General features: G+C 40.8%; 1 protein-coding gene and 1 long non-coding RNA gene across 2 annotated transcripts; both read left to right on the top strand.

Moving 5' to 3' along the window:
- The first annotated feature begins 334 nt into the window (after positions 1-334).
- syt4 (synaptotagmin IV) lies at positions 335-8,980 on the top strand. The gene is made up of 5 exons (XM_044184832.1): positions 335-668; positions 2,571-3,190; positions 3,306-3,629; positions 7,090-7,210; positions 7,673-8,980. The coding sequence occupies exons 1-5, from the start codon at positions 635-637 to the stop codon at positions 7,990-7,992; spliced, it is 1,419 nt and encodes a 472-aa protein (XP_044040767.1). The 5' UTR covers positions 335-634; the 3' UTR covers positions 7,993-8,980.
- Positions 8,981-11,673: 2,693 nt separating this feature from the next.
- On the top strand, positions 11,674-14,870 carry LOC122870623. Its single transcript, XR_006376635.1, has 3 exons — positions 11,674-12,342; positions 12,817-12,893; positions 12,987-14,870. It is a non-coding gene; the product is annotated as an uncharacterized LOC122870623 (long non-coding RNA).
- Positions 14,871-23,674: the final 8,804 nt, after the last annotated feature.

The raw sequence follows: 23,674 nt of genomic DNA, 5'->3' as shown, positions 1-23,674 counted from the left end.
CATCACTGCATACAAACCTATCAGCCAAATTGCCACCTACTTTAATGAATGATAGGACCACAGTATAACACATCCATTCACCAGTCTTATCAAAAAAGGATGTACACACACACACACACACAGAAGGAGAGAGGTACAGACAAAGACCGTTCATTCCCTAACAATCAGTCAGGGAAATTGGCAGACTCGTTGTGCTGCTACACCGGGGGTCCTGATTTCACAGCCAGCTTCCGTCACTACTGCGTCAACACTGATGAGCTCAGCGTTACCGGTAGGGAGGGGGGAGGAGTTGGCGAACAGAGGGGGAGAGAGAGAGAGACAGAGAAAACAAGGGGAGAGAGAGAAAGAGAGCGGGAGAAGAAACGGGGTGTTGCCGCCTCTGAGACACACTCACGCATCACCGAGTAACAGCAGCAGGGTGAGGTCAGCGCATCCCTCCATCCTTCTCTCTGGGAAAACAAGGCTGCTTTTTCAATTATTGAAGCCGTACAAAACCCCGTACATTATTAAACATAATCAAACCGAGATATTGCGGAGATATACTGCACCTCGACACCAGGAGAGCGAGTTCGCCGTAGAAAAGAGGGCTCGGTGTGAAAGCAGACGGACCGTTTCAGCACCTAGGACAGCGACCATGGTTCCAATGGTGGAGGACGGAGCTCAGCTTGGTGAGTCCAAACTCCGACCGGTGTCCTTCATTGAAAAAGAAACAGGTGTGGATGTGTGAGGGTGTTGGTGGTACCCTCGGGCTTGTTAATCGTCTTGTTAAAGAAGTTATTCATTCCATGTGAATCATCTTAAAAGTATTAGCGTTAGTCGCCAGTAGCTAATGTGTTACTTTTTGATTTATGCTCTGAATTCTGGCTTCTTGTTGTTAAAAATGATGACAGTGCAGGTATGTTAGAGTAGCCTATTCTATGAAAAAAGTGAAAGGGAATTGCTTTGCCCAGTGTGTTGCCTAACCCCTTTACTCGATAGAACATGTTTGGGGAGACTTCCAGACTCCATTTTGCAGCTAGCTTAAGGACGACAGCTAATTATCAGGAAAACTAACCAGTAAGGTGGAGGTGACTTTTTTTAACGATATTATTATTTACTAAGTTCATTTATTATTATAACTTGGATTTGAGTAGGTGTTACTATAGCACAGGTGAAGCCTGGAAAGCACCTGTTTGTTTTCTGCATTTCCTCTCGGTTCAGCAGCTCCCTCACCGCCCTCCCGTTGCCACATCCATCTGTCTGTTGTTGCCTTGAAAACCAGTCCACTCAGGACGTTAGGCTGAAATATTAATGAAAAGAAAAGAGAGAAAACAGTATGTAGAAGTGCAGTGATCTAACATTGAAATGAGCTTACTTGCCACCTTATTGCTCGTCTGAATGAGAAGCAGTCCCTTCAGATTAGTGATACATTTTAGATGGATGCTATGCCTACAGCTATTACAGCAAAATTATCTTACAGTATATATACACTTGAAATGAATGTATAGGCATAATAATCTCTAGAATAATACCAAAGGAGATACCAATTACATACAGGCCTGTATGATCAGAAATGGCAGCAAATAAGGGAAACTGTTATGAAACATCACCGTTTACCTGTAAACTCCTTTCAATTATAGGAAAATAGGTAGGAAAATACATATTGTTTACATATGTATGTATTACATTTTTGCTGTGTGTCACCATGACACTTTCAGCATCAGAATCACCCAGGCAACAAGGCTGTTATATGACAAATATAAATAAATGGTCATGAATATTGCAGTGCTGATTATCTGATGATCTAATACGTATGAACTACAGTAGATTTGACCAGATGAAAAAGATTCAAAAGACAAGTACATGAGTGAATATCCCCCACCCCCACCCATCTCTCTCTCTGTTTGGGTGTTAACCTGAGTGCTTTTCCACTGGTCCGCCCTCTTAACTGCAGGAAATGGTCTGTGTTTCCTCCATTGAAATAGAGCTATTAACTCTGACTGCATGAGAAGGCAGCATGATTGCTGTTGAGTCACAGTTCAACATCACAAAACAAAGAACTGAAGCTTTCGTTGGAAATACCCCTGTAATATGTCTCCATAGTAATGTTAGACTAAGTACATATTTTCTCCATTTGTGCTGTTGCCGAGGTCTTGTTACTTTTCTATGTTCTGCTTCTGAGTTCAGCCATTTTTCTAAACTTGCCATCAAGAAATCAACCAATCACATAATGACATTATGTCATTTTCTCAGAAGGTCATTACTTACACCAGCCGTTCCCTGTTGATTTACTGTAGCCATGTTTGGAATATCAACACAGTACTGATGGTACTTCATAAGGGTTGAACAGATTGCCTTGTTTTCATCTACCTCTGAGTCAAGACTGCAGCCTGCGTCAGACACACAAAATGGATTCAATTGCCTCAGTATAACAATAAAATCTGTTGAAGTTATGCAAGCTGAGCAATTGTGTTATGTGTGATTGTTTTACTGTTGCTTGTTCCACAGTGTTTGTTGGGATGTGTAGTCAGGCATTTTTAATGAAAGTTATTTTTTCCCCTCTTCGCTCCTCTCTCTGTCCTCCTCCATAGTGGCAGTGCCAGTAGGTGTTGCTGTGGTGAGTGTCTTTGGCCTTGTCTTCACTGTGTCAGCCTTTGCATGGATCTGTTGCCAGCGTAAAAACACCAAATCCCAGAAGACACCTCCCTACAAGTTTGTGCACATGCTCAAAGGGGTCGACATCTACCCAGAGAGTCTCAGCGGCAAGAAGAAGTTCGCTGCACCTGCCACCACGACAACTAATGACACCAGCAAAACTGACGTTAACGGAAACTGCCACACTGCGTCACTAATGAGTCCGACCGGCAACAGTAAACTGGCGTCAAGTCCAAATGATTCCAGACCGGCTCTGCATTTGGATCTGGAGAAACGGGATCTGAATGGCAACTTCACCACCAAACCATTTCATCACCACCACCAGAAGGTGCGGAGCTCCCCAGACCTCGAGCTGCCCTCTCCACATGCAGGGTTCACCCAACCTGGGGTTATGGACCGCCGTGACCTCCCTTCACCATCCAGCACCCTCTCAAGCCAGGCACCCACCCCGGCTGTGGACAAGCCCCAGGGAGAGGAGAGGGAGGGTGGGCTAGGGACCCTCCACTTCTCCCTGGAGTACCAGCCAGAGAGGAAGGCATTCATTGTCCATATCAAGGTACTGTATGTGTTTAGGCTGGGGTTTAGGTGTGTGTCTTTACAATCACTTTTTTGATAAAAATGAATAAAAATGGTTTTACACAGTCTTGACAGATTTTTACTTTTTGATCCAGGAAGCCCATGGCCTGACCCCAACTGATGAGCAGTCGCTGACCTCTGACCCTTACATCAAGCTGACTCTGCTGCCAGAGAAAAAGCACCGGGTGAAGACCAGAGTCCTGAGGAAGACTCTGGACCCCACCTTTGACGAGACCTTCAGCTTCTACGGGATCCCGCTAGCCCGAGTGTCGGAGTTGGCCCTTCACTTCATGGTGCTGAGCTTCGATAGGTTCTCCCGTGATGAGGTTATCGGAGAGACCCTTGTACCTTTGTCTGGGATTGACTTATCTGAGGGGCGTGTCCTGATGTGCCGAGAGATCATCAAGAGGAATGTCAGGGTAAGATATGGAACAATTTGGATGTTTGAACCCTTCGATTTCGTGATTTATATTTGTTTTTGTCATTGTTTTGTGATCAGTTATCAGTTTTCTTTGAGTGTAATCATTGGGATTAGATTTATGACATACAATATCTTCAGATTATTTTACAGCATGCAACACACTATATTTATTTTATATAACAAACAGTTCCAGTAACACTCAAACTAACCATGATATCACTTCAAATTCCAAAACTGCTCCAGTAATGACTCATCAATTCCCTCATTATAAAGCTAGTCCCTAAAAGCACTGCAACAGTTTAGAGAAATGTAACAGTGCTTCCACTATTACAATATTAATCAGTACATAAATCAGTACATAATCATCCTGAAATCCATTTACTTATTAATATTTAATGATAACCACAAAATCATGGAGCTTTCTCTAACTCACCTAAATGCAAACACATCATATTATGTTTCTTGAAACCACACTGAAATCTTTCATTCTGCTTTCAAGTGTTCATTTAACTCCAGTGGCATAATCTGCATCTGTATTGAAAGTTTTCAATGTGGATGTAAGTAATATATTTTGCAAATGCGTTGAAGAAATCCACTTTCATCTGTAGTTAGGTAGAAAAAGGTTAATGTTAAATAAAGCGAATGGAGAAAGCTGATAGGAAGTGTATCCCTCGGTGGAGACAGAGAGACAAGATCTGTTGCACCATTACGGATTTGAAAGCTGATAATGAGGTCTGGTGTTGTTCTTAAACGGACTGCTGTGAGTTTAGATACGTGAAAGGTGTTGGTGTTTCTTTTTTTATTTGTGCTATTAGTTTTTGCTTCAGTTTATTTTCGTCGTTTACCGAATTCCTGAAGAGCTGTTTATTCTGAAATCCTGAAAATATGGCATTTATGTGATCAATGCATTTAACAGCTCGAATAGATATGATATGACATGTTTCCTGTCAAAATACCCGCCACTTAGCAAACAAGGCTTAGACCATTGGATAATCTGAAATATGGTTTCTTAGTTTTAATTTAGTGAAGATCTTTACATCCAAACAGCATTAACGCAGGTATGGCCAATTTGAAAGGTAATAGGCTAACACATGGACGTTGTTACATTCCCAGTAGTGTATTGAATAGATGAAGTGATATCCACACCACACCATTATGGATCTGTGGGCTGGTGGTCAATAGACTTCTGCTCCAGACTGGCTGTTCCTGGCAACTGTGAGGACCACAAATGTACTGTAGCTCATTTCCAGTAGGACGTTTTTCCTTTCAGAGGAATGTTATGTACTGTAGTATCAGCACCAGTTGTTGAAATGTGGGCTGATAAACTGTGCCGTATTAATGTGACGACTGTGACAGAAAATACCCATGACTATACAGTATATATTAACTTTGATTATGGCAGCAGAGTTGGCTACATTACATTCAGTGTACTGGTGAATTCATAGGATGGAGTGTAAGATGATAGCTCTATCCTTATCACAGGTCTGTGGGCTAGTATACAGCAGTGCTCTATAGATTGGTGCTAGATGGGTTGGCTGTACCCACCTGCAGATGGACAACCCCTCTGCAGGTGATATGTGAGAGGATATCAATGTAATTATAGATTTGTGGGCTAATATTGTACTCTGCAGAGCTCTGCTAAAGTGGAAGCACCAGGTGGGAGTGGATATGTTCACGCACATTTGTACCTTCCCAGGAGGAATGTGAACTATCTGTAATATCTTTAAAGATCTCTGATACGATATAGTACTCCAGAGAAGGGGTGGGAAATGCAACTCAGATTCTGAGAAATATAAAAGGCGCATTCCCTCTCAGCAGAGCTCCCTCTGTATTTTTATCATCAAGAGGATAATATTTCTTAAACTATGTTCTGCTGGCTCTCTCTACGTTAAGACTAACCATATTTTTTCAATTCCATTTCACATTGAGGTCCCAGGAGAGACAAATCTCATAAACCTCTGCTTTAGGGAGGAGTCTGCTGTGTCTGCACGCTTTTTTGTGCAATCAGTCAAACATTGGTTTAAGAATCCATGATATTGCTTTGCAGTAGGATTCTTCTTCTGGATTCTTTTGCTGAATTTGATGTTGGCAGGTGAAAAGAGAAAACGGCTTGGCCTCTTTTACTGTAGTTATGTGCTGTGCATCAGCTGTACTTATTTAAAATGTTTTCTTTTTTTAAAGAAAATATATATTGGCACTAGTTCTGCATTAGACAGAGAAACACTATGTGCAAATACGTGGTTTGAAGTCAAGGCTTTACAGAGTGCAAGAACAGTGAGTTAAACAGAATAGTTTATTCATAATTTCATCCAGTTTTTAATGTCCCCTGAATTCTCTCAATATGAGCCATCTACATTGTTCCCCCTGGTTAGAAGCAGCCCTTTGCTAACAGGGTGGTGGCTCTCTTTGTCTGCATGGCGTAGATTTTGGCTCACTGCTTTGTGCGGGTACGTGTGTGTGATTGCGTGTGTGTATGCGTGTGTGAGCACACAGCAGTTCATGGAATCGATATGCCACGTTGCAAGCAGCGTAGCCACCGCCTTGTTCAGCGACAAAAACGATAGAATAGAGAAGAATATTTCTGCTAATAATCATAATATAAAATAATAATTCTACTATGTCCCTGGAGGAATGATATAGAAACACATCGGCGGCACCCTCACATCTGTATTTTCAGAGACCTAAACATCAGGTCAGGAGTAGAAGTTGTCTGTGTCTGTGCGCTACTTCTCATTGCCACGGCAACCATGAGCTGAGGCATGACATCCTGTTGCATCCTGCATCCGAGGCGTCAGCTCTCTTGGGTGTGGACACAGACATGGATGTGTATGTGTACCACAAATTGTAGAACAGTAACGCAGTGATGAGAAGCAGATTAGGGAGCTTCTCAATTACTCGTTTGTGCTAGTTAAGATATGAGAACACACCCCATAAGCAGGTGATGATTATTTAGCTGACAGCCATTTAATCATCAGCACTGACATTTACAGTACAAGCAGCAGCAGGTTTCAGCACTACATTAGCTAATTATTTGCTAAGTTATTTATTATTACATAGATTTGCCAATTGCCACACCCTATTAGATGTTACTGAATACATATGTATGCATTATTTTGTTCATTTTACCTAGTAAAACTTGTTTAATTGTGACGGAAAGATGTAAATACAGTAGGAGGCAATGGTTTTAGCCTTAATCAATACTATATTAACAATGTATCAACAACAATATATTAGGACAGAGGTCTTCTTTGCAGACAGCCTCTGTGGCAATAAACAGGGTCAGGATAAGTGGAAGGTTCACTTTTTTTTTTTGAAGCTGATAAACATGTCTGAAAGTCTCTTCTGTTTCCTTTCACACATGCCATGTCTTTTTGGATCACCTTTTTGTTTTATTTTTCCATTCCTACTCTGTCCCCCACCTCCTCTCACCCATTCACCCCTCCCCTGTCTCTCCACAGAAGTCCTCAGGCCGAGGCGAGTTACTGCTCTCCCTTTGTTACCAGTCCACCACCAACACTCTGACCGTGGTCGTCCTCAAAGCGCGCCACCTGCCCAAGACTGAAAACAATGGACCTACAGGTACATACAGTTTTAGCTGAACGTTTCAAGATGCAATCCATCGGATCAGCGCTTACGCAGACAAACACAAACACATGTGTGCATGAACTTCCTTCACATAACCATAAAAGACAAGACCGAAATCATTTTGCTCTTCCTGCCACGCGGCCCAGACTACTTTGGATGCTGTGAAAGTTGCCATAATGACACCGCCACCGCACTAAAGTAATCTGATCAGGATGTGATAGAGAGCACTTTAGTGACAAGCACACACACACACTCACACAACGTGTTTACACAGCCAGCCTCTTTTGTCCTCATCACTAACATCCATCATTTCCGCTCTATCGATTGCCGTATTGATCTGGCTTAGGGATAATATGCCACTCTGCAACCGCTGCAGGGATGGATATTCACCATGCCTCCTTTTTTTTGCTTCTGTCCTTACTTTGTTCATCTGCTCTTGTCATTCTTCTTCTCTAGATCCATACGTCAAGGTGAACATGTACCACGGGAAGAAGCGTGTGTGCAAGAAGAAGACCCACGTGAAGAAGTGCTCCCCCAACCCGGTCTTCAACGAGCTCTTTGTCTTTGATCTGCCCTCCAACGAGGGCCTGAGGGACACCAGCGTGGAGCTGCTGCTGATGGACTCAGACACAGGCAACTCACGCTGCCCCAACACCATCCTTGGGCGCCTGGTGCTGGGCACATCGGTGGCGGGCACCCCCGGTGAGCACTGGAGGGAGATCTGCGACCACCCACGTCGCCAGATTGCCAAGTGGCACGGCATGTCGGAGGATTAGAACGCCGGGGTGTTGGTGGATTTTGTCATCCATATCTGATCTGTTCCAACCACGAGAAGGATGGAATGAGGTTGGGCGGGATTCAACGTCTCGCTAGCCAGTACCCATTGGACTTTCAGTGAGGGCGGGTGGGAAACAAGGGGGAGGGGACTTTGATGTTATAGGGAGGGTCATTTGAAGTGATGTCATCATTCAATCATTCAATCACTTATCGTTGAAGTTATTGGGGTTCAGTGCAGAGGGCGGGGCATGACAAAGGGAACCCCATAGCTTTAAATGATCCCAAAGACTGTCACTGAAAATCACCTGGTAACATCCAACATCATCTCCATGGCAACAACCAATTGTCACTGTAACCGTGTGCAGTGCAGAATGTCTTAAATGTCACTATTACTCTTCTTCTTTTCTTCCTCTGCTCCTTCTTCTTCTCTTTCTTCAGCTCTTCCTCCTATAAATAGTAACCTTGTCCATCGTATGAAAACCACAATGAACCACATCTGACAATGCTGTAAAAAATGTGGATTATTGACATTTATTTTATAACAACAATGTTTTCTTCATAAAAATGTAGATTGCATTTATTTATGTTTTTGATTTGTACTCTTATAGTTGATTTGTTGAACATGTTTTGTAAGTATAAGTGGTATTTCATATATCATAACTTAAGTACAAGAAAGCCTAAATTAGGTGGTTTGAGAAAAGACTGGAACAGACTGAGTGCATTGGGGACAGTTAACTGTGGATGCATTTATGTGTGTGTGTGTGTGTGTGTGTGTGTGTGTGTGTGTGTTTCGATATGAGAGTGCTTGTGCTGATGTGACTGTGTGTGTGTGTGTGTGTGTGTATGGGTGTGTGTGTTAGCTCTGAAGGGATGTGAGCCACATAATGTTTACTGTAGGTGTTTTGTCCCCCTTACTGTGAGCACAAAGACAGCTGAAGTGTAAATGTATGTACCTTACTATAAAATATGGCAAGTTCTGAGAAAGAATTTGACTTTGTAGTCTTTATTTCAAAGATATGTGAAGTTAATTGTGTGAGTGTGTATATGTGTGTATTCCGAAGTACATTATTACCACTAGAAGCATCACTCATAAGAGCGTTCTGTCCAAGGTAAAAGCCTCTTCTAAAATTATAATATTACAGTACGTAGTCTGTGCATGGATGTGTGTGCGTCCTCACCTCCAGCACCTTGGGGATGACATCATCGGGCCCCTTTGCAAGTCTGATGATGTAATAACTGCTGAGTAGCTAAGTGCTCAAGAATGAAGTCATCATGTCTGAATTTAATATCAGCTAAGTGGTTTGGTGAGGTAGGACAGCTGGCTCAGCATGCCCCCCCAACACACACACTTTTTCTTTCTTTCAGATAAAAACCTCTCTCCGTATTCTGCCTCTGTTCCCCGCCTTTCCTCCAGTGTCTAATCTTACACTGACCTACATCATGTGTTTGGTGGTGAAGCCTCTGGAGAAACAGGATGTTCTGTCACTCTGCTCTTCCTCTGTGGTTTTGACCTGTGAGGTCGCTCTCTGAGACTGGTTTCTATTTTAAATCTGCTGTCATCTTTGAAGCAATCAAATAGACCTGTGCAACGTGCAGCATCACTCCTATCCTATTCCTCACCTCCTCTGGCTAACCAGTTACGATTAAGCCAGCTATCAGTAAATGCTGATGCTCTATTGTGAAAACGTCACAATAGTGACGTCCTGAATAGGTACAGTGTTTTATTCAAGTACATTTTGTGTCAAGTGATTGCAATCTGGGACTTTATAATGAGATTGGAAAGGTGAACATCTCTCATCTCTGAAGGCAGAAATAGTCTAACTGGTTGTGTTGAACCTAAATGAGCTGATTCAAAGATCCACTGTTATAGTGATAACATAGACAGCAGCTCAGTCATATTGCAAGATAATGAATGTCATGAATAAACAAAAAAAGTCATACTAAATATTAATTTATAACTGCACCTCTTATAGTAACAATGGTTGACTGTTTAATGTGAAAGGTGTCACTCATAGTGATGAACTCACAGAGGATTAAAACCCTACTCTGTTGTAACCTTTAGCTCTGCTGAGCATTTTTGCATCTTTTAGCTCATTGTTTTGGATTTACGTGCTAACAACTTTACTGTTATTGATTCAGTCTTCGTTTCCAGCAGCAGTAGGCAGCTGTTTTCAGCAAAAAAAAAAGCTCTGATAAACTAATTGTACCCTACCTGAGCAGCACCAAACAGCAGACAGACAACGTTAGCAGTTGACTAGCGGACATTTAGCGGCTAAAGACCAAGACATTTCTCTCAGGACTTGGGACTAAAAAAGAGCTAAAAGGAAAGTGAATATTTTACTTACATTAGCCAGTAGGACATAAACATGACCTCATATGAATGCTAATGTTTCTCCATGTCTGCTGGATGTGTAAATAGGCAACGCATTTGTCATATCATCTTTATAAGGTGATAATATGGCAAGCTTGTGTTTATAGCTTGTTGTTGTTAGATTATAAAGAGTACGTCATCTCATCAGTACAATCTTCTGTGACACTGTAGACACACACAAACACAGACACACATGTCTTCATGTACATCAATATGTAACCCGTCTAGAACCTAACATCTGTCCCATTGAGGTCAAGTCAATCTGATTCAGAGAGACGGTACAGAAATGAAATCACTAACAGCAGAGTGTGTGCCTAGAATATAGAGAAGGCTTGCATGCATATGATTGTGTACAAGAGAGAGATTTGTCCTCATTAGGGAACTTCTGGGAGAGCACATACACCAAATTAGATATCTCTGCTCTTATTAATGCCTCTCATCACCACGGTTGAACAACATTCCTCTCACTTCCTCTCTCATCCTGCTCTTTTAATGCTGCTACAGTCTCATGTTTCTAGTGATAAAAAGAAAAAGACTGTTAATCACTGATAATAACCAAAAAAGCTGCAATACTCTTTTTCTAGTGAATCAGAGACTCAGCGCAGGGGAATTCAAAGAGAGAGGAAATATTACATCTGCACCAGCTATACGTAAATTCATTACTTTGTGTGTAAAGTCCTTCCTAAATTCTTCCTCAACTAGCTAGTTTCAAACTAGTGATTTATTCAACTGGATTGCACCACTAAAAATCATAAATGTCTTAGCTAGTAAAGACTTTAGTAATGTGCAAATCGGTTGCCAGGAAACATGTGTAGCACTGTTCAATCAAAGGCAGTCAACAGTGTAAATAGGAAGTCACTGTTGCATCATGAGCTGTACCATAACTGTCAAAAATAACAGTTTTTAGGGACCTAGCAATATATCAAACTTCACTGCCAATCCTTTGTAAATGTACACATTATATGGAGAAATATGTGTTTTGGAGATAGTAGTATGCATTTCAGAGTGATTGGGAAACATCAGATTTTGCTAACCTAAATTATGCTGTTTAGTCATTTAGCCTGATGCTATTAGCATAACGTTTTATACTTTGAGGTATGGGTGTTTTGTGAATAGTAATTTAAAATCATAACCAGTTTGCATCATTTTTAAACAGCATTTTGATTGTCAGGTCAGCTATGTCAAGCATAATTCATAGTACCTCTTTAACTCTTCAATTTAAACGGGTCATATATTAGCAAGCTAAGGTTAGTTTTCTTAGTTAGCTATTACACCTGGCTGTAACTGGGTCTTTTTTTTTTTTTTTAGCAATGCGTAAACACTTCAAGTTTGAACTTACTTGAACTTATGGCTCCTGGTCTCTGAAATGTAAAATAGATTGTGAGCCGGACCTGAAGCTTGAAGTGCTACGTATGCACAACACTCCTCTTGAAAAGATCAATCTGCAGAGGGAAGTGATGGAATGAGGAGAGGAAAGTTTTCAAAGTGAGACTGCAGAAGTGGAGGAGGAAGTAGATAGATGGCCAGAGGGAGGAGGAGGTGAGACAAGATTACAGGAATGGAGGGAGGTGTGCAGAGAGATGACATAGCGCCATGTTGAGAAATGAAGTAGAGGCCAAGGTGGACTGAAAGGAGAAAGATGAGCAGGGGAAAAGTTAGTTTGGGACATGGTGAGATGAGTCAGAGAATAGCTGATGTGTGTGAGTTTGCAGACATTCGTCTAGGTGGATATCTGAGGGTCAGTTGCAGATAATGAAATGACAGCAAAGAACTGGGATGAGGAGGCTGAAATGTTGAATGATTGAGACCTAAACCTGATGACTTCAGCAGAATACACGAGAGATCTATTCAACGACTCGAAAGAGGTTGCTTAAAGGCAAAGCCTTTAAAAATAATATTGCAAAAAAGGATATGTCCTTCTGGAGCAGAGAAAAGAAAGAAGAAGAAAACAAGATGAGAAAAAAACAGCAAGATAAAGGTATGTTTGCATGACTAGATACAACTAGGTGGATTTAAGATGTTTAATCAAACATTACCTCTCCTAAGACAAGATATGCTAGCCAGGCTATGTTGTAAACTAACGTTAGCTAGCTAGTTAGTTAACAACATAGCCTAGGTCTTAATCCACCTGTTGTATGTATAATAGCAATAGCATAGAGAAATTTAGATTTTAACTGGTAAATAGCTAGATAGCTAGCTATACATAGTTGCTTTCAAATAAAAGCAAGCTAACGTTTTTGTGTTTGTATACTGAGCTTGATGCTGATAACAGCATAACATTATTTAACACTAGCAATTTTTTTTGTAAAATATTTGGAGTGTGACGCAGCCAAATGCAGCTGGCTGACGCAGTCAAATGCAGTTGGCTGGCTAATGTAAAATTCAGATAGAAGCCTATTATGCATACAATACTCATTACTCAGAAGCATATTATGCATATGTAACTCGCAAGGGGGGCCAATGGGAACGCCCCTGTCCTGCAGGCGAGGAGCACTTTCCAGCACCTGCATCCGCTGATCCTACTGGCTAGTAAGTTAACACAGCAACCTTTGTATTTGCTCAGTTTACTGTAGAATAACCTGAGATAAATATTTCTAACTCTAATTATTAATTTCCCTATAGGTCCTTCTACTTCTGTGGACATTGAGATCGATGTCACATCTACTCCCTCAGCAACTTCCAGTCTACACCATGGATCAGCAGCTCCTCCAGATGACCCAGCTGAGTGGTCATCTCTCCTGTCCGACTCAGAAGGGACTGATCTGGTAAGGAGAGGGCCACAGCCTATAAAGGAAAACTTCACATTCCCTAAAAAACATGATGGCCAAAGCTTCCATTACCACTAGACGTACAGACAATTAATCAATGGGGAAAAGTCAAGCAGAGCTGGCTCACTTCAATTCAAAAAGAAATGATGCGGTCTACTGCTTCTGCTGCAAATTGTTCTCAAGAATGTCCACAAAACTGGTAACAGTGGGACACCAGGTTTGGTGCACTACTGAAACAGCATGAAAATACCCCTGATCAGGCTTGAAACATTGAACACCCCTTTCCAGAACTGACTTGAATCACAGACACAGAGGGACCAGTGTAAGCTTCTTGGAGACAAACTCACCTGTGGAAAAGAGGCTGATGTTGACGGGAGTGCACTGGCTACAGAGATGGATAGCCCTCTAGAACTCCCCTAAGCACATTTGAGCTTCTCACTTACCTCTCTCAAAATGAGATCTGTGAGTTGTACCCAAATGTTTGGATAGCTCTGCAGATTGCCTGCACTCTCCCTGTGACTTTTCTAAGCTCAAATTGATCAAGAATTACTTGAGATCTTCCATGGCACAAGAAAGACTGAGTGGACTTGCACTAATTAGTATCAACAACAGAGTTGGCCGTCAGATCTCTTACAGTGATGTCATAAACGACTGCCTCCAGAAAAGCCAGGAAACACAGATTCTAAGGAGGAAGTGGAATATTGACATAGTTTGTAAGAGGAAGAAATAGGAAGATTAAATGTCTGAATTAAAGTAGTTTATTTTGGAATTTTTCAAATTTTTTCTGAGCCTTTTGCACATGTGTACATAGTTTTCAAAAATAATTATTCAGCTTTATATTTTATTCTTAAACCATTATTGTTATCTTGTTACAGGTTCCTCTGTTCAAGTATGCATTTAATAGTGTCTGTTTTTTACATTTGCATTTATTTTTCATATAAGAAGGAAACTTTACTGAGGGAGGTACTGTTTATCTAAGTTAATTGATTTTAATTGTAGTTGATTGTTGTTCTGCACTTTTGCACACATTTTTTAAAACAAAGGCAGTTAAAGTGGTTAACTTGTTTACAGTAAATGCTTTACTTTTCAGTCCACCACGTTCAGTATATCACTTTGATTATAAAAGTGCAAATTAACACCAGACCATTCTTGTGAGTTTGCTACCTTTTAAGATTAAAAACCATAGAAGGGTAAAAACATGCCAGGCTGACATTGGCATGATGTAAGCAAGACAGCTACAACTAATAAAATTGATAATGGGTGTGTTAGATTTACGGTATGTGTGCGCCGAGGTGGTTGGGGGGCCCCAAATCAAATTCTGCTTAGGGCCAATAAAGACTTGGGCCAGCCCTGCTTAAAGGTGAAGGCCAGAAAGAGTGCTGTTCAGCATAATGTCTTTGTGTGACCAAGTGATGAAAAGAAGAACCTTGAAATAACTGATAATTACAACACGATAACATAAGCAACAAAAAGTCTCCTTAGCATCCATAAATTAGCAATACTTTTAGCTTAATTTTACAATCAACTAATATATTTACAAATGTTTACATGGAGAATGGTGTGATAAATCAAAAACTCACCAACACACTGTCAATTATGAATGTGTTAATTTTGTGTTTTGCCTTAACATAAACATCAAATCCAGTAGAACATTAGATTCACATGCTGTTGTTGTAATTTATCTTAATTTAATCAATAATCAGTTATATATTATTAAATATTTTTTTTACATCTTTAATTGTGCCATGAGGTAATACATTCTCTGTATGCTTGTATGTATCTCTGTTTGTCTTCATCAAATCATTCTTTTATCTTGTAGTAATAATTAGCATAATGTGCTCACACATTTCTTATTCTACATGGTTTCTAATAAACATATGTTACCAAAATAAATATTTTTTTCCCATCTGTTATTCCTTTTGCTTCTCAAATATCAAGGTGCGAATCTGTAAAGTGTCTTTTATTTTGTCATTGTCAAGCATCTTAGTTATGCAAGATATAATGAGAACCGTGGTTTGTTTGCACAAGTACAGTATTTTTCAGATATCAAATATTTCATTTCATGTAACACTTCCCCTCAAGGTTGCTCTATTGTGATGACAGCAGAGGAGAAACAGAAGGCATTGCTAACACTGTAGAGAAGGGACATATTTATATAACCTGTTATCAGTGTTGTATCTTTACCAGAGGCACAATGTACCAATGCACAGAGGGAGAGAGGACAAACAGCAAAGAAAGAGCAGGAGAGAGTGAGAGAGATAAAGCAGGAGAAGGAGAAAGCATATGTGTGGTGACAAAACTTCAAAGGAGGCCAATGAATTATTAATGGAGACAACATCCTTACATAATTCCATAGTACAATGTGTTTGCTGCCTTAGATGCAGCTAAACAAATGGCTTCAAATGATCACTGCTCACACACACACACACACACACAGAGGGGAGGGAGAGGTTATGTGGGGTCTATACTATAAAACAGCAACTGAACATACATTAGAATCACTTCATTTCTTCACAACAGTGTGTCTTGTCTGATGCTGGAACAGATACAGTAATGTCAACAGTTACAACACATGCAGACACCACTGTCTATAGCCGTGTTTTCATCCTGAGCTCAATAGGACAGCGAAACTAAAAGACAGTATAATTTTGCTTTTTAACCATGGTAACTTGGACATACTATGTGTTATTTCCGTGCTTCCGTGTCTTTATCTACTTATGCTGTTGATTTTGTGGGGCGCCAAAGCTTAGCTCATCATGAATTATGAGGGTATATCCTGGACAGGTTACCAGTCTATCACAGGGCTGCATGTATATATATATATAGACAACCACTACCAAATCACTTGACCTTCATGTTTTTGGATTGTGGGAGGAAACCAGAGCACTGGAAGAACTGGAAGAAATCTGCACAGACATGAGAATTAGATGCAATCTCAAACCCAGGACCTTCTTTCTGAGAGGCAAGAATGCTGACCATTGAGCCACTGTGCTACCTATGATGATGTCTATTGATTTATTGATTTATTTATTTTTGTCTGAATGAGGTGTGATCCCACTCTGGATTTCTTCTTCTGTCACTTCTGCTTTCCCACAGTATCAGAGTCCCTGACATTCATAATTCTGACGTCACCATATCTGACCAATGAATGATCTTTGTGCACATATTCCTCGAGCCAGTCGGTCTTTTGATATTGTTCTACATATCAGTGCAAGTCATTCTGTCTTTCAGACTTACTATTGCACAACCCACCACCTCCACATGAGCTCCAGGTTGTTTTGTCCTCCAGGGCCATTCTAATCTGACAGCGTGCTCCTCCATACGTGGCTCTGATTAACCTGCGCAGCCTGCAACGTAGTTTTTATTGACAATTTTAATCTCTTCTGGAAACGTCCAGCCTTTTTCCGTCGTGATGGAATCCACCCAAATGACCTGGGTTCACTCTGGCTGACAATATTTTCTACTCAATCCGGTCCTCTCCCTCGCACTGACTATCCCACACATATCTTCACTTGGTGATATCCGGTCACTACAAACAAACCTCTCCCTCCCGTACAACCCACACTAGCGCCTCCTTGTGGTCAGGGGCCGCCAAATTGCTTCCGACCCCAAAGCTTCGTGTGCTGATGATGACGCGGTGGCATCACCGTTCAAAATGTGCTTGATTAATGCACACTCTGTGGCAAACAAGGCTCAAATACTAAATTACTTGTTTATATGAGAACATTTTGCTTTTTTATTCCTGACTGGAACCTGGGAATGGAATATGGAATTTATCCATTTAAATGAACTGTGCCCTGCTGATTGTTTATTTATTGGGACTTCACGTCTGTCAGGCCATGGTCGAGGTCTCGCTGTAGTCTGGAAAAATCTGTTTTCTTGCCAACTGGTGAGCACTGAACCTTTTACCACTTTCGAACTACAACTGACTAAAGTTGGTTGGCTAAAGTCATTTTATTGTGTTTTAATTTATTGACCTCCTGGTCCAGCAGGGCAGTTTTTATCTGAGTTTACTGACTTTCTGACTTTTATTATTAAGCTGCACAAAGTGTTATTAGTCTGGGATTTTAGCCTGCACACTGATGACGCCATAAATTGTGTAGCCACGGAATATATTAATGTCACCGAATCTTTTAATTTCAAGCAACATGTTTCCGGTGCCACTTACATGGCAGTTCATACTTTGGACCTTGTTTTTTCTCTCAGACTAGATATTGATCAGATCCGTTGTGAGGACCTACTGATCAGTGATCATAATTGCATTTTCTTTTATCTCTCTGTAAATGCTGACCCTTTGTGTCCTAAAAGAGCATTGTGATCCTGCATCATTACTGAGAGCAGCTGACCAGTTCTCTGCACTTTTTACTGTGATATTTATACAAATTTTAACAATGTAGAGTTTTTAATGCAGTCTTTTAATGAGCGCTGCTCCATGTCGCTAGTCAAAGTGGCACCTTTTAAGGTTAGGACTATTGTTAACTGTTACTTGTGTACAGGACGTGTCCCTACCTATTTCAAGCATGCCACTATCCAGCCTATTTTAAAGAAAACCAACTTGCTGCTTTGCCCATGAACTATAGGCCCATATCTAAAATCCCACTTCTGTCAAAAATTTTAGAGACGGTTGTGGCCAAATTTCAGTCAGAGTTTCGTAAACAGCACTCTACTGAAACTGCTCTTCTGAGGGTATCTAAGAGATGAGCGAGTACACCATTATCTATATCTGTATCTGTATCCGTTCAACCAACTAAATGATCAGTATTCGTATCCATACTCTCAATGGGCGGGTCTTACCGGAAGTTATTAATGTAAGAAATTGATATGCGTTGATCAGTAGTTGCTATATTTATTAGAAAACTATTTACAGCCTCAGAATTGCGATTCAGAGCAATGTTTTTTACAGAACAAGTTTTTTTTTAATAAAAGTTGTTATATTTACAAGTACAGATATTGACACATTTTACTCTGACGATACTCATAATCACATAAAAAGTACATTACCTGTACCGGATACTCGTTTCAGCCGAGCACTCACTCAACCCTAGTATCTAACGACATGCTAATGTCGTCCGATGCAGATGAGTGCTCTGTGTTAGTGCTTCTTGACCTCAGCTCTGCATTTGACACTATAGACCATCATATACTGATTAAGAGGCTACGTGATTGGGTGGGCGTATCAGGCATAGCATTAGACTGGTTTTCATCCTGTCCTATGTCTAAACGCTATAAGGGACTATCCTCACTTAGCATGTCTGCCTTTGATCGTCTGCAGGCAATCTAGAATGCTGCCGCAAGATTACTCACTAGGTCAAATAGACGGTCTCACATTACCCCCATACTAACATCTCTTCAATGGCTCCCTGTTGCATATAGATTCCAGTTTAAAATTCTCACTATTACTTACAGAGCATTACACAGTCAGGCTCCTGCATATGTGGCTGGACTACTTCACCCTTACGCAGCAGCTCACTCTCTTAAATCGAATGAGTTAAATTTGCTCTCTCTCTCACGCACTCGCCTCAAGACCCGTGGTGATCGAGCTGTCGAGGCTGTAGCACCGTTACGGTCTGCTCACTCTGTGAACTTTTTTAAAAGGCAGCTAAAGACTTACCTGTTTAGACAGGCATTTGGGTAATCTGTATGCACCAGATTTCAATTATATGTATTTATTGTGTATTTTTACTACATACTGTGCACTTATTGTGTATTTTATTATGTACTGTGTATTTATTGTGTATTTCTTAGTATGCGCTGTTGTTTTTCTACTTGTATGTACATTTTTCTGTAAAGCACTTTTTGACTTATGTCTGTGAAAAATGCTATACAAATTACTCTTTAAAACCATCTGTGTGTCGGTCTGTCTGCAGTAATCTGTCTCCAATACACTGTGGGATGGAGGGGATGAGTCATTGTGGAAATTACCTTCACGACAGACAATTAAACAAGTTTTGCTGAGACCTTTACGTTTGGCACACACACACACGGGAGCATTCAGCACGTACTGCATGCATACCTCTATACATACACACACACATATTATACAAAAAATGTTAGTGCATGTTCCAAGCGACCCTGATCATCGACTTTAAATTAACAACAACATTAAACATCTGCCTCAATCCTGATGCGTACAACATAACACACATAAACACACACACACACACACACAAAGATACTGATTGCCTCATTTTAATGGGGACTGAAGGCTGCCTATTATTCAGGTTGTGAAAGCACAGAGAAACACATTAGTTAGGAGTTGAAGTCATTAGAGTAAAAAAGGCGGTGTTGGTTAATGAGAGCAAACACTAGCTTTTGGGGAGTTACAATAGCTGAACATGTGACAGACAGAATGTCTCTGCACAAAAGCTTGGTTTTAGACTGTTTCTTTAACAGTATTTATTTTTTATTTTTCAATATTTAATTAGTCAGTGTGATTGCCCTTGAATGGAACTGCTTCAGGTCCCCATGTATTTGGAAGGCTGAAAGTCTGCAGGCTTACATTCCAAACAACGGTGCTGTCTCACTGATTAACAGCCCTGCAGGGAGGAACGTTTGTGTTTGGTTGAAATAAAAATCTAAGGATATACCTATATCTTCTAATGTTCCATATTTTTCTATCAACCCTCCATTCATATGCAAAATCCATACTTGTGGCTGCAAAAAGTAGTACCTAAAAATTCCCACCAAAAAATACAAAAGTCTTATGGAGAGGAACAAAAATGTAACTAGTCCATCCTGAATGGAGCATAAATGTGTTTAGTGGAGTTCAAGGTAATCTGAAGTTCACATTTTGGCATTTCTTGGTTACACATGAAAATTCTGACCTGACAGTTGCACTAAAGGAAAGGTCAGGGGTGTCACTAAAATCATTAGGAATCATTAATGGGGGGATGTGAATGTCTGAGATAGCTGCTCTGAGCACCTGACTGGCACTATCAATAAGCCTGTTACTTTTTAAATATGACTGCAATAGAGAGCCAAAGTCCCGTCACCTCCAGGATAGCTTCTGTTCCACCAGCTTCTGTAACTCGTGCAGTCTCTCATTGAGCATTTCTTTCATCGATCTTTCTGAAAAAATGAAGCATGTTCCTGGGGTTTACTTTCCAAGACCCATCGGCATCCACTACAACACTTGTCGAGACCCTCTCCCACCACCACTTACAGAAAAAACATACACAAATATGATGATGTTGTTGTTATTAGTATTATTATTATTGTTATTTATCCCACATAAAATTCTAGAATGGAATGGTTCAAAATTCGAGGTGGAATTTGCAATGTGCTCCATTTTGGCTAATTGGCACCATTAAAAGTATGATGAATTAGCTATTAGCAGTTCATGCTTGCAGTGTACCTATGGATGTGCACTATCACTATATTAAGAACACTTTAAAATGTGATGATTCACAGGCACGTTCTAGAGTTAGAAAATGCGTGTGAGTGTAAGTCACACTGAATCTAAAAATATGTGTATCATATCTGTGTGTTCAGATTTGACTTGCAGCAATCAGGCACTAAAGTTTTTAAAGTACCTTAACTGCCTCCATGAGCTGTGTGTCACAGCCGCTGCTGCAGCTCCAACTGCTGACCGTGTTGGTGAGCGGGCCAAATCAGCAGGCCAAACTAAATTAACTAAACTGTTGTTTTTAGAACACTGGCATGTATCTTTCATCTTACCCAGTGTCTTTGCCTCATGTCTCTCACTCTGCACCACCCCTCTCTCTGGTCTAAGGCTTATGGGAAATGGTGTTTGTTAAAGGCAGATAAAAACAGAAATATTGAATGAACATCAACATAAGTTTTTTTTTTAAAGCCCAACCTTATCTAGACAAATGGAGTGAACCACATGACAAGTAAGGTGATGTTCACAGTTCATGTCATGTTTTCACAATATTTAAAATTGAAAATGATCTGTTTTCAGCTTGAACTTCAAACAGAATTGATAAGGACTGTTGTGTAGCACTGTTAACAAACCTTATCCCTCTATGGTTAAACCAAATCCAGACAAAATCCAAACAAAATATATTTGTGGAGGTTGTTAATGCATTGCACCCTCCACCCTTCCAACCAATCAAGACACAACCTGGGGCATTTCATCCAATGAAGGATCAAGTAGAGAATCCATACAGGTTGCCATGGCAACAGAATGAAGGCCACAGGTGCCTATCCTTGAGAAAGGCAGCAAACAAGATAGACAGGATCCTGTTGAGTTTACAAGAGCACATAAAGCTACAACCACCTGTTGGCTGGAGTGTGTGTGTGTGGGTGTGTTATTTAAGCACACACACACAAACAAAAGGTTAAAAACAGGTTCAATGATCTCTTGCCTTGACATCACCTTTGCTGTCATGGCAACATAGCGCTGTAGTGGTTCAAAGGTAAGGAGGGCGATGGAGTGCATGAGAGACAGAGAGAGAGGATAACAAATGGAAGAAGAGAAGTTGGAAGAGAAGGAGGTGAATGTCGGGCAGGAGGCAGGAGATTGATGGAGCAGGGAAACAGAGATGGGAAGGGGAGACTGAGGGGGTGGATAACTCAGCCAGCCTGAGCGGTCTCGCTCTGTTGGTCTGGCAAGGAAGCCGAAGAAATGGAAAGTAGGCAGCGTGAGATAATGGGCATGAAAGAAAAGGATGGCATGACTGCACTGATAAGTTTTTGCTTTCACTGACAATTCCCAGTTCTGAAGGTTGTTTTTACAGAATAATATGCTGTAGACCCAGAGTATTTGTGTTGAGGTTTAAAAGAAATTAGAAACATATACTATATATATGATGAAAAAATAAACAGGAATGGTAGGAGGTCAATTTGAAGGAAAAATGAGTGGGAGCGAACAGGAGTGGAGGGATTAAACAACACAATAGTCATGACAGTAAACAGTCTCTTGGGTTCACTTCATTTCTGTGTTGGTGTCTGCCTGCAGGGACCACAGCTCATGAGACACTCAGAGAGAGACAGACAGAGAGAAAGCAAGAGGAGGTGAAAAGTCACCATCACATCTTAATCTGGTAACAAAGCAAAAGCTCAGATGGAAAAGTGGTCTTTACAATGTAAACACACTTCATGGATTGACTATTAAAGACGGTACATGCAGCAGTCGCAGCATGGGACAGTTTAACGTATGGGGCTTTATGCAGTTATGCAATTCCATGCTGGTCTTAATGCAGTGTCAGCACTCTTGAGGAATGTTTAGCATGACAATGATCACATTTAATGGTGATAAATGATGGCACAAACTATTGGTATTCACTATCAAATCCATATTATCAAAGCCTTGTTAGAATCCTGTCTAGTTTTATATCCTGGCATGTTCTTCCCAGCAGCATCAATCACAGCTTTACCAGAACCAGAAGCCATCTAGAAATCAAATACAACATGAGGACATCAGGTAACTGGAAAACACTTACCTCAGCCAACATTATTTTTGTTTTTGTTTTTCTGATTGTTATCTTATGATTATTATCTTATGATTATCATTATCTGGAAGTATAAACTCTGCTTAAAGAGGTATAAAAATAAAATCATTAAGACCGACAACACTACATCTATCTATCCATACCATGACTGTGTTTTTAAAAACATGTTTGGAGAAATGTGCTCAGTAGTAGCCATTGAATTCTTCAGAATCATTGCTGTAGAGGTTTATTCTAAGGCTGAATTTGTTTCTCAGATTGAATCTCTAGTCTGACAGACCCTCATCATCTTTATCGCCTTGTATTTCCACAGCTGCTTGCAGAGACAGAGGGAAGGTGTGGCTAATGGTCTGCGGAGAGGAAGGCAGAGGAAGATCAAAAGAGCAACTGAATCTGAACACGGAGGATTGTGTGAGTGTGTGAGATTGGTGCGAACTTCATGTGTTATTAACAGACGTTTTACCGCCCAAGGCGACAGATGAAGGGAGTGAAAAACTTCCTTTTGATCGCTCCCATACCACCATCACCACCACACCTCCCCAGTTTTTCCTCCATCACCATCTCTCTCAGTGTCTCCCTCTCTGTGTTTCTTCACTTTTATGGCTCTCATTCGACCACTCTCTCCCTGTGCAATTCCCAGAACGTCCTCTCCTTTTGCTCACCGCCTCATCTTTCAGCTCTTGCTACCAGCCATCCACCCTGCTCTTTCTGCCCTTCTCACCACACTCCCTGAGGTCAGTAGGGGCCTGCCATGGAGAGCCATCAGTCACGCACACACACACACACACACACACACGCAACCTTGATCTCTGACCCTGCTCTTTTTCCCAACAACATTGCCTCATCCCATGTTGTAAAACCACAGAGTTCGTATATCCTCAATCGGACCTTGTCAGTCTTTTCATCACGTTTTTTTTCCATCTGGCTCTCTGTTTGATTTACACATGCATGCACTCATACAGACTGTAATAAACAATAAGATACCATATGATATTCCTTTGTTTGCACTGAAGGAAAATGAATAGATAAATAAATGAGGGAAATATTGGCAACACTGACGTTAGCTGCTACAACATGATTCACTTAACAAGACACTGCACTGCATGACAATTGACAACATGGACGTAGACAC

Source organism: Siniperca chuatsi, linkage group LG22, assembly GCF_020085105.1.
Source record: "Siniperca chuatsi isolate FFG_IHB_CAS linkage group LG22, ASM2008510v1, whole genome shotgun sequence".
NCBI classification, from domain to species: Eukaryota; Metazoa; Chordata; class Actinopteri; order Centrarchiformes; family Sinipercidae; genus Siniperca; species Siniperca chuatsi.
This window is presented reverse-complemented; position numbering and strand designations above follow the sequence as displayed.

What these genes read in the sequence shown, in the direction of transcription:
- syt4 (XM_044184832.1), top strand. Translation starts at nt 635, where the DNA reads ATGGTTCCAATGGTGGAGGACGGAGCTCAGCTTG. An exon ending in CATTCATTGTCCATATCAAG is followed by an intron (nt 3,191 to 3,305) that starts GTACTGTATGTG and finishes TTTTTGATCCAG; the next exon opens with GAAGCCCATGGCCTGACCCC. An exon ending in TGAAAACAATGGACCTACAG is followed by an intron (nt 7,211 to 7,672) that starts GTACATACAGTT and finishes CTTCTTCTCTAG; the next exon opens with ATCCATACGTCAAGGTGAAC.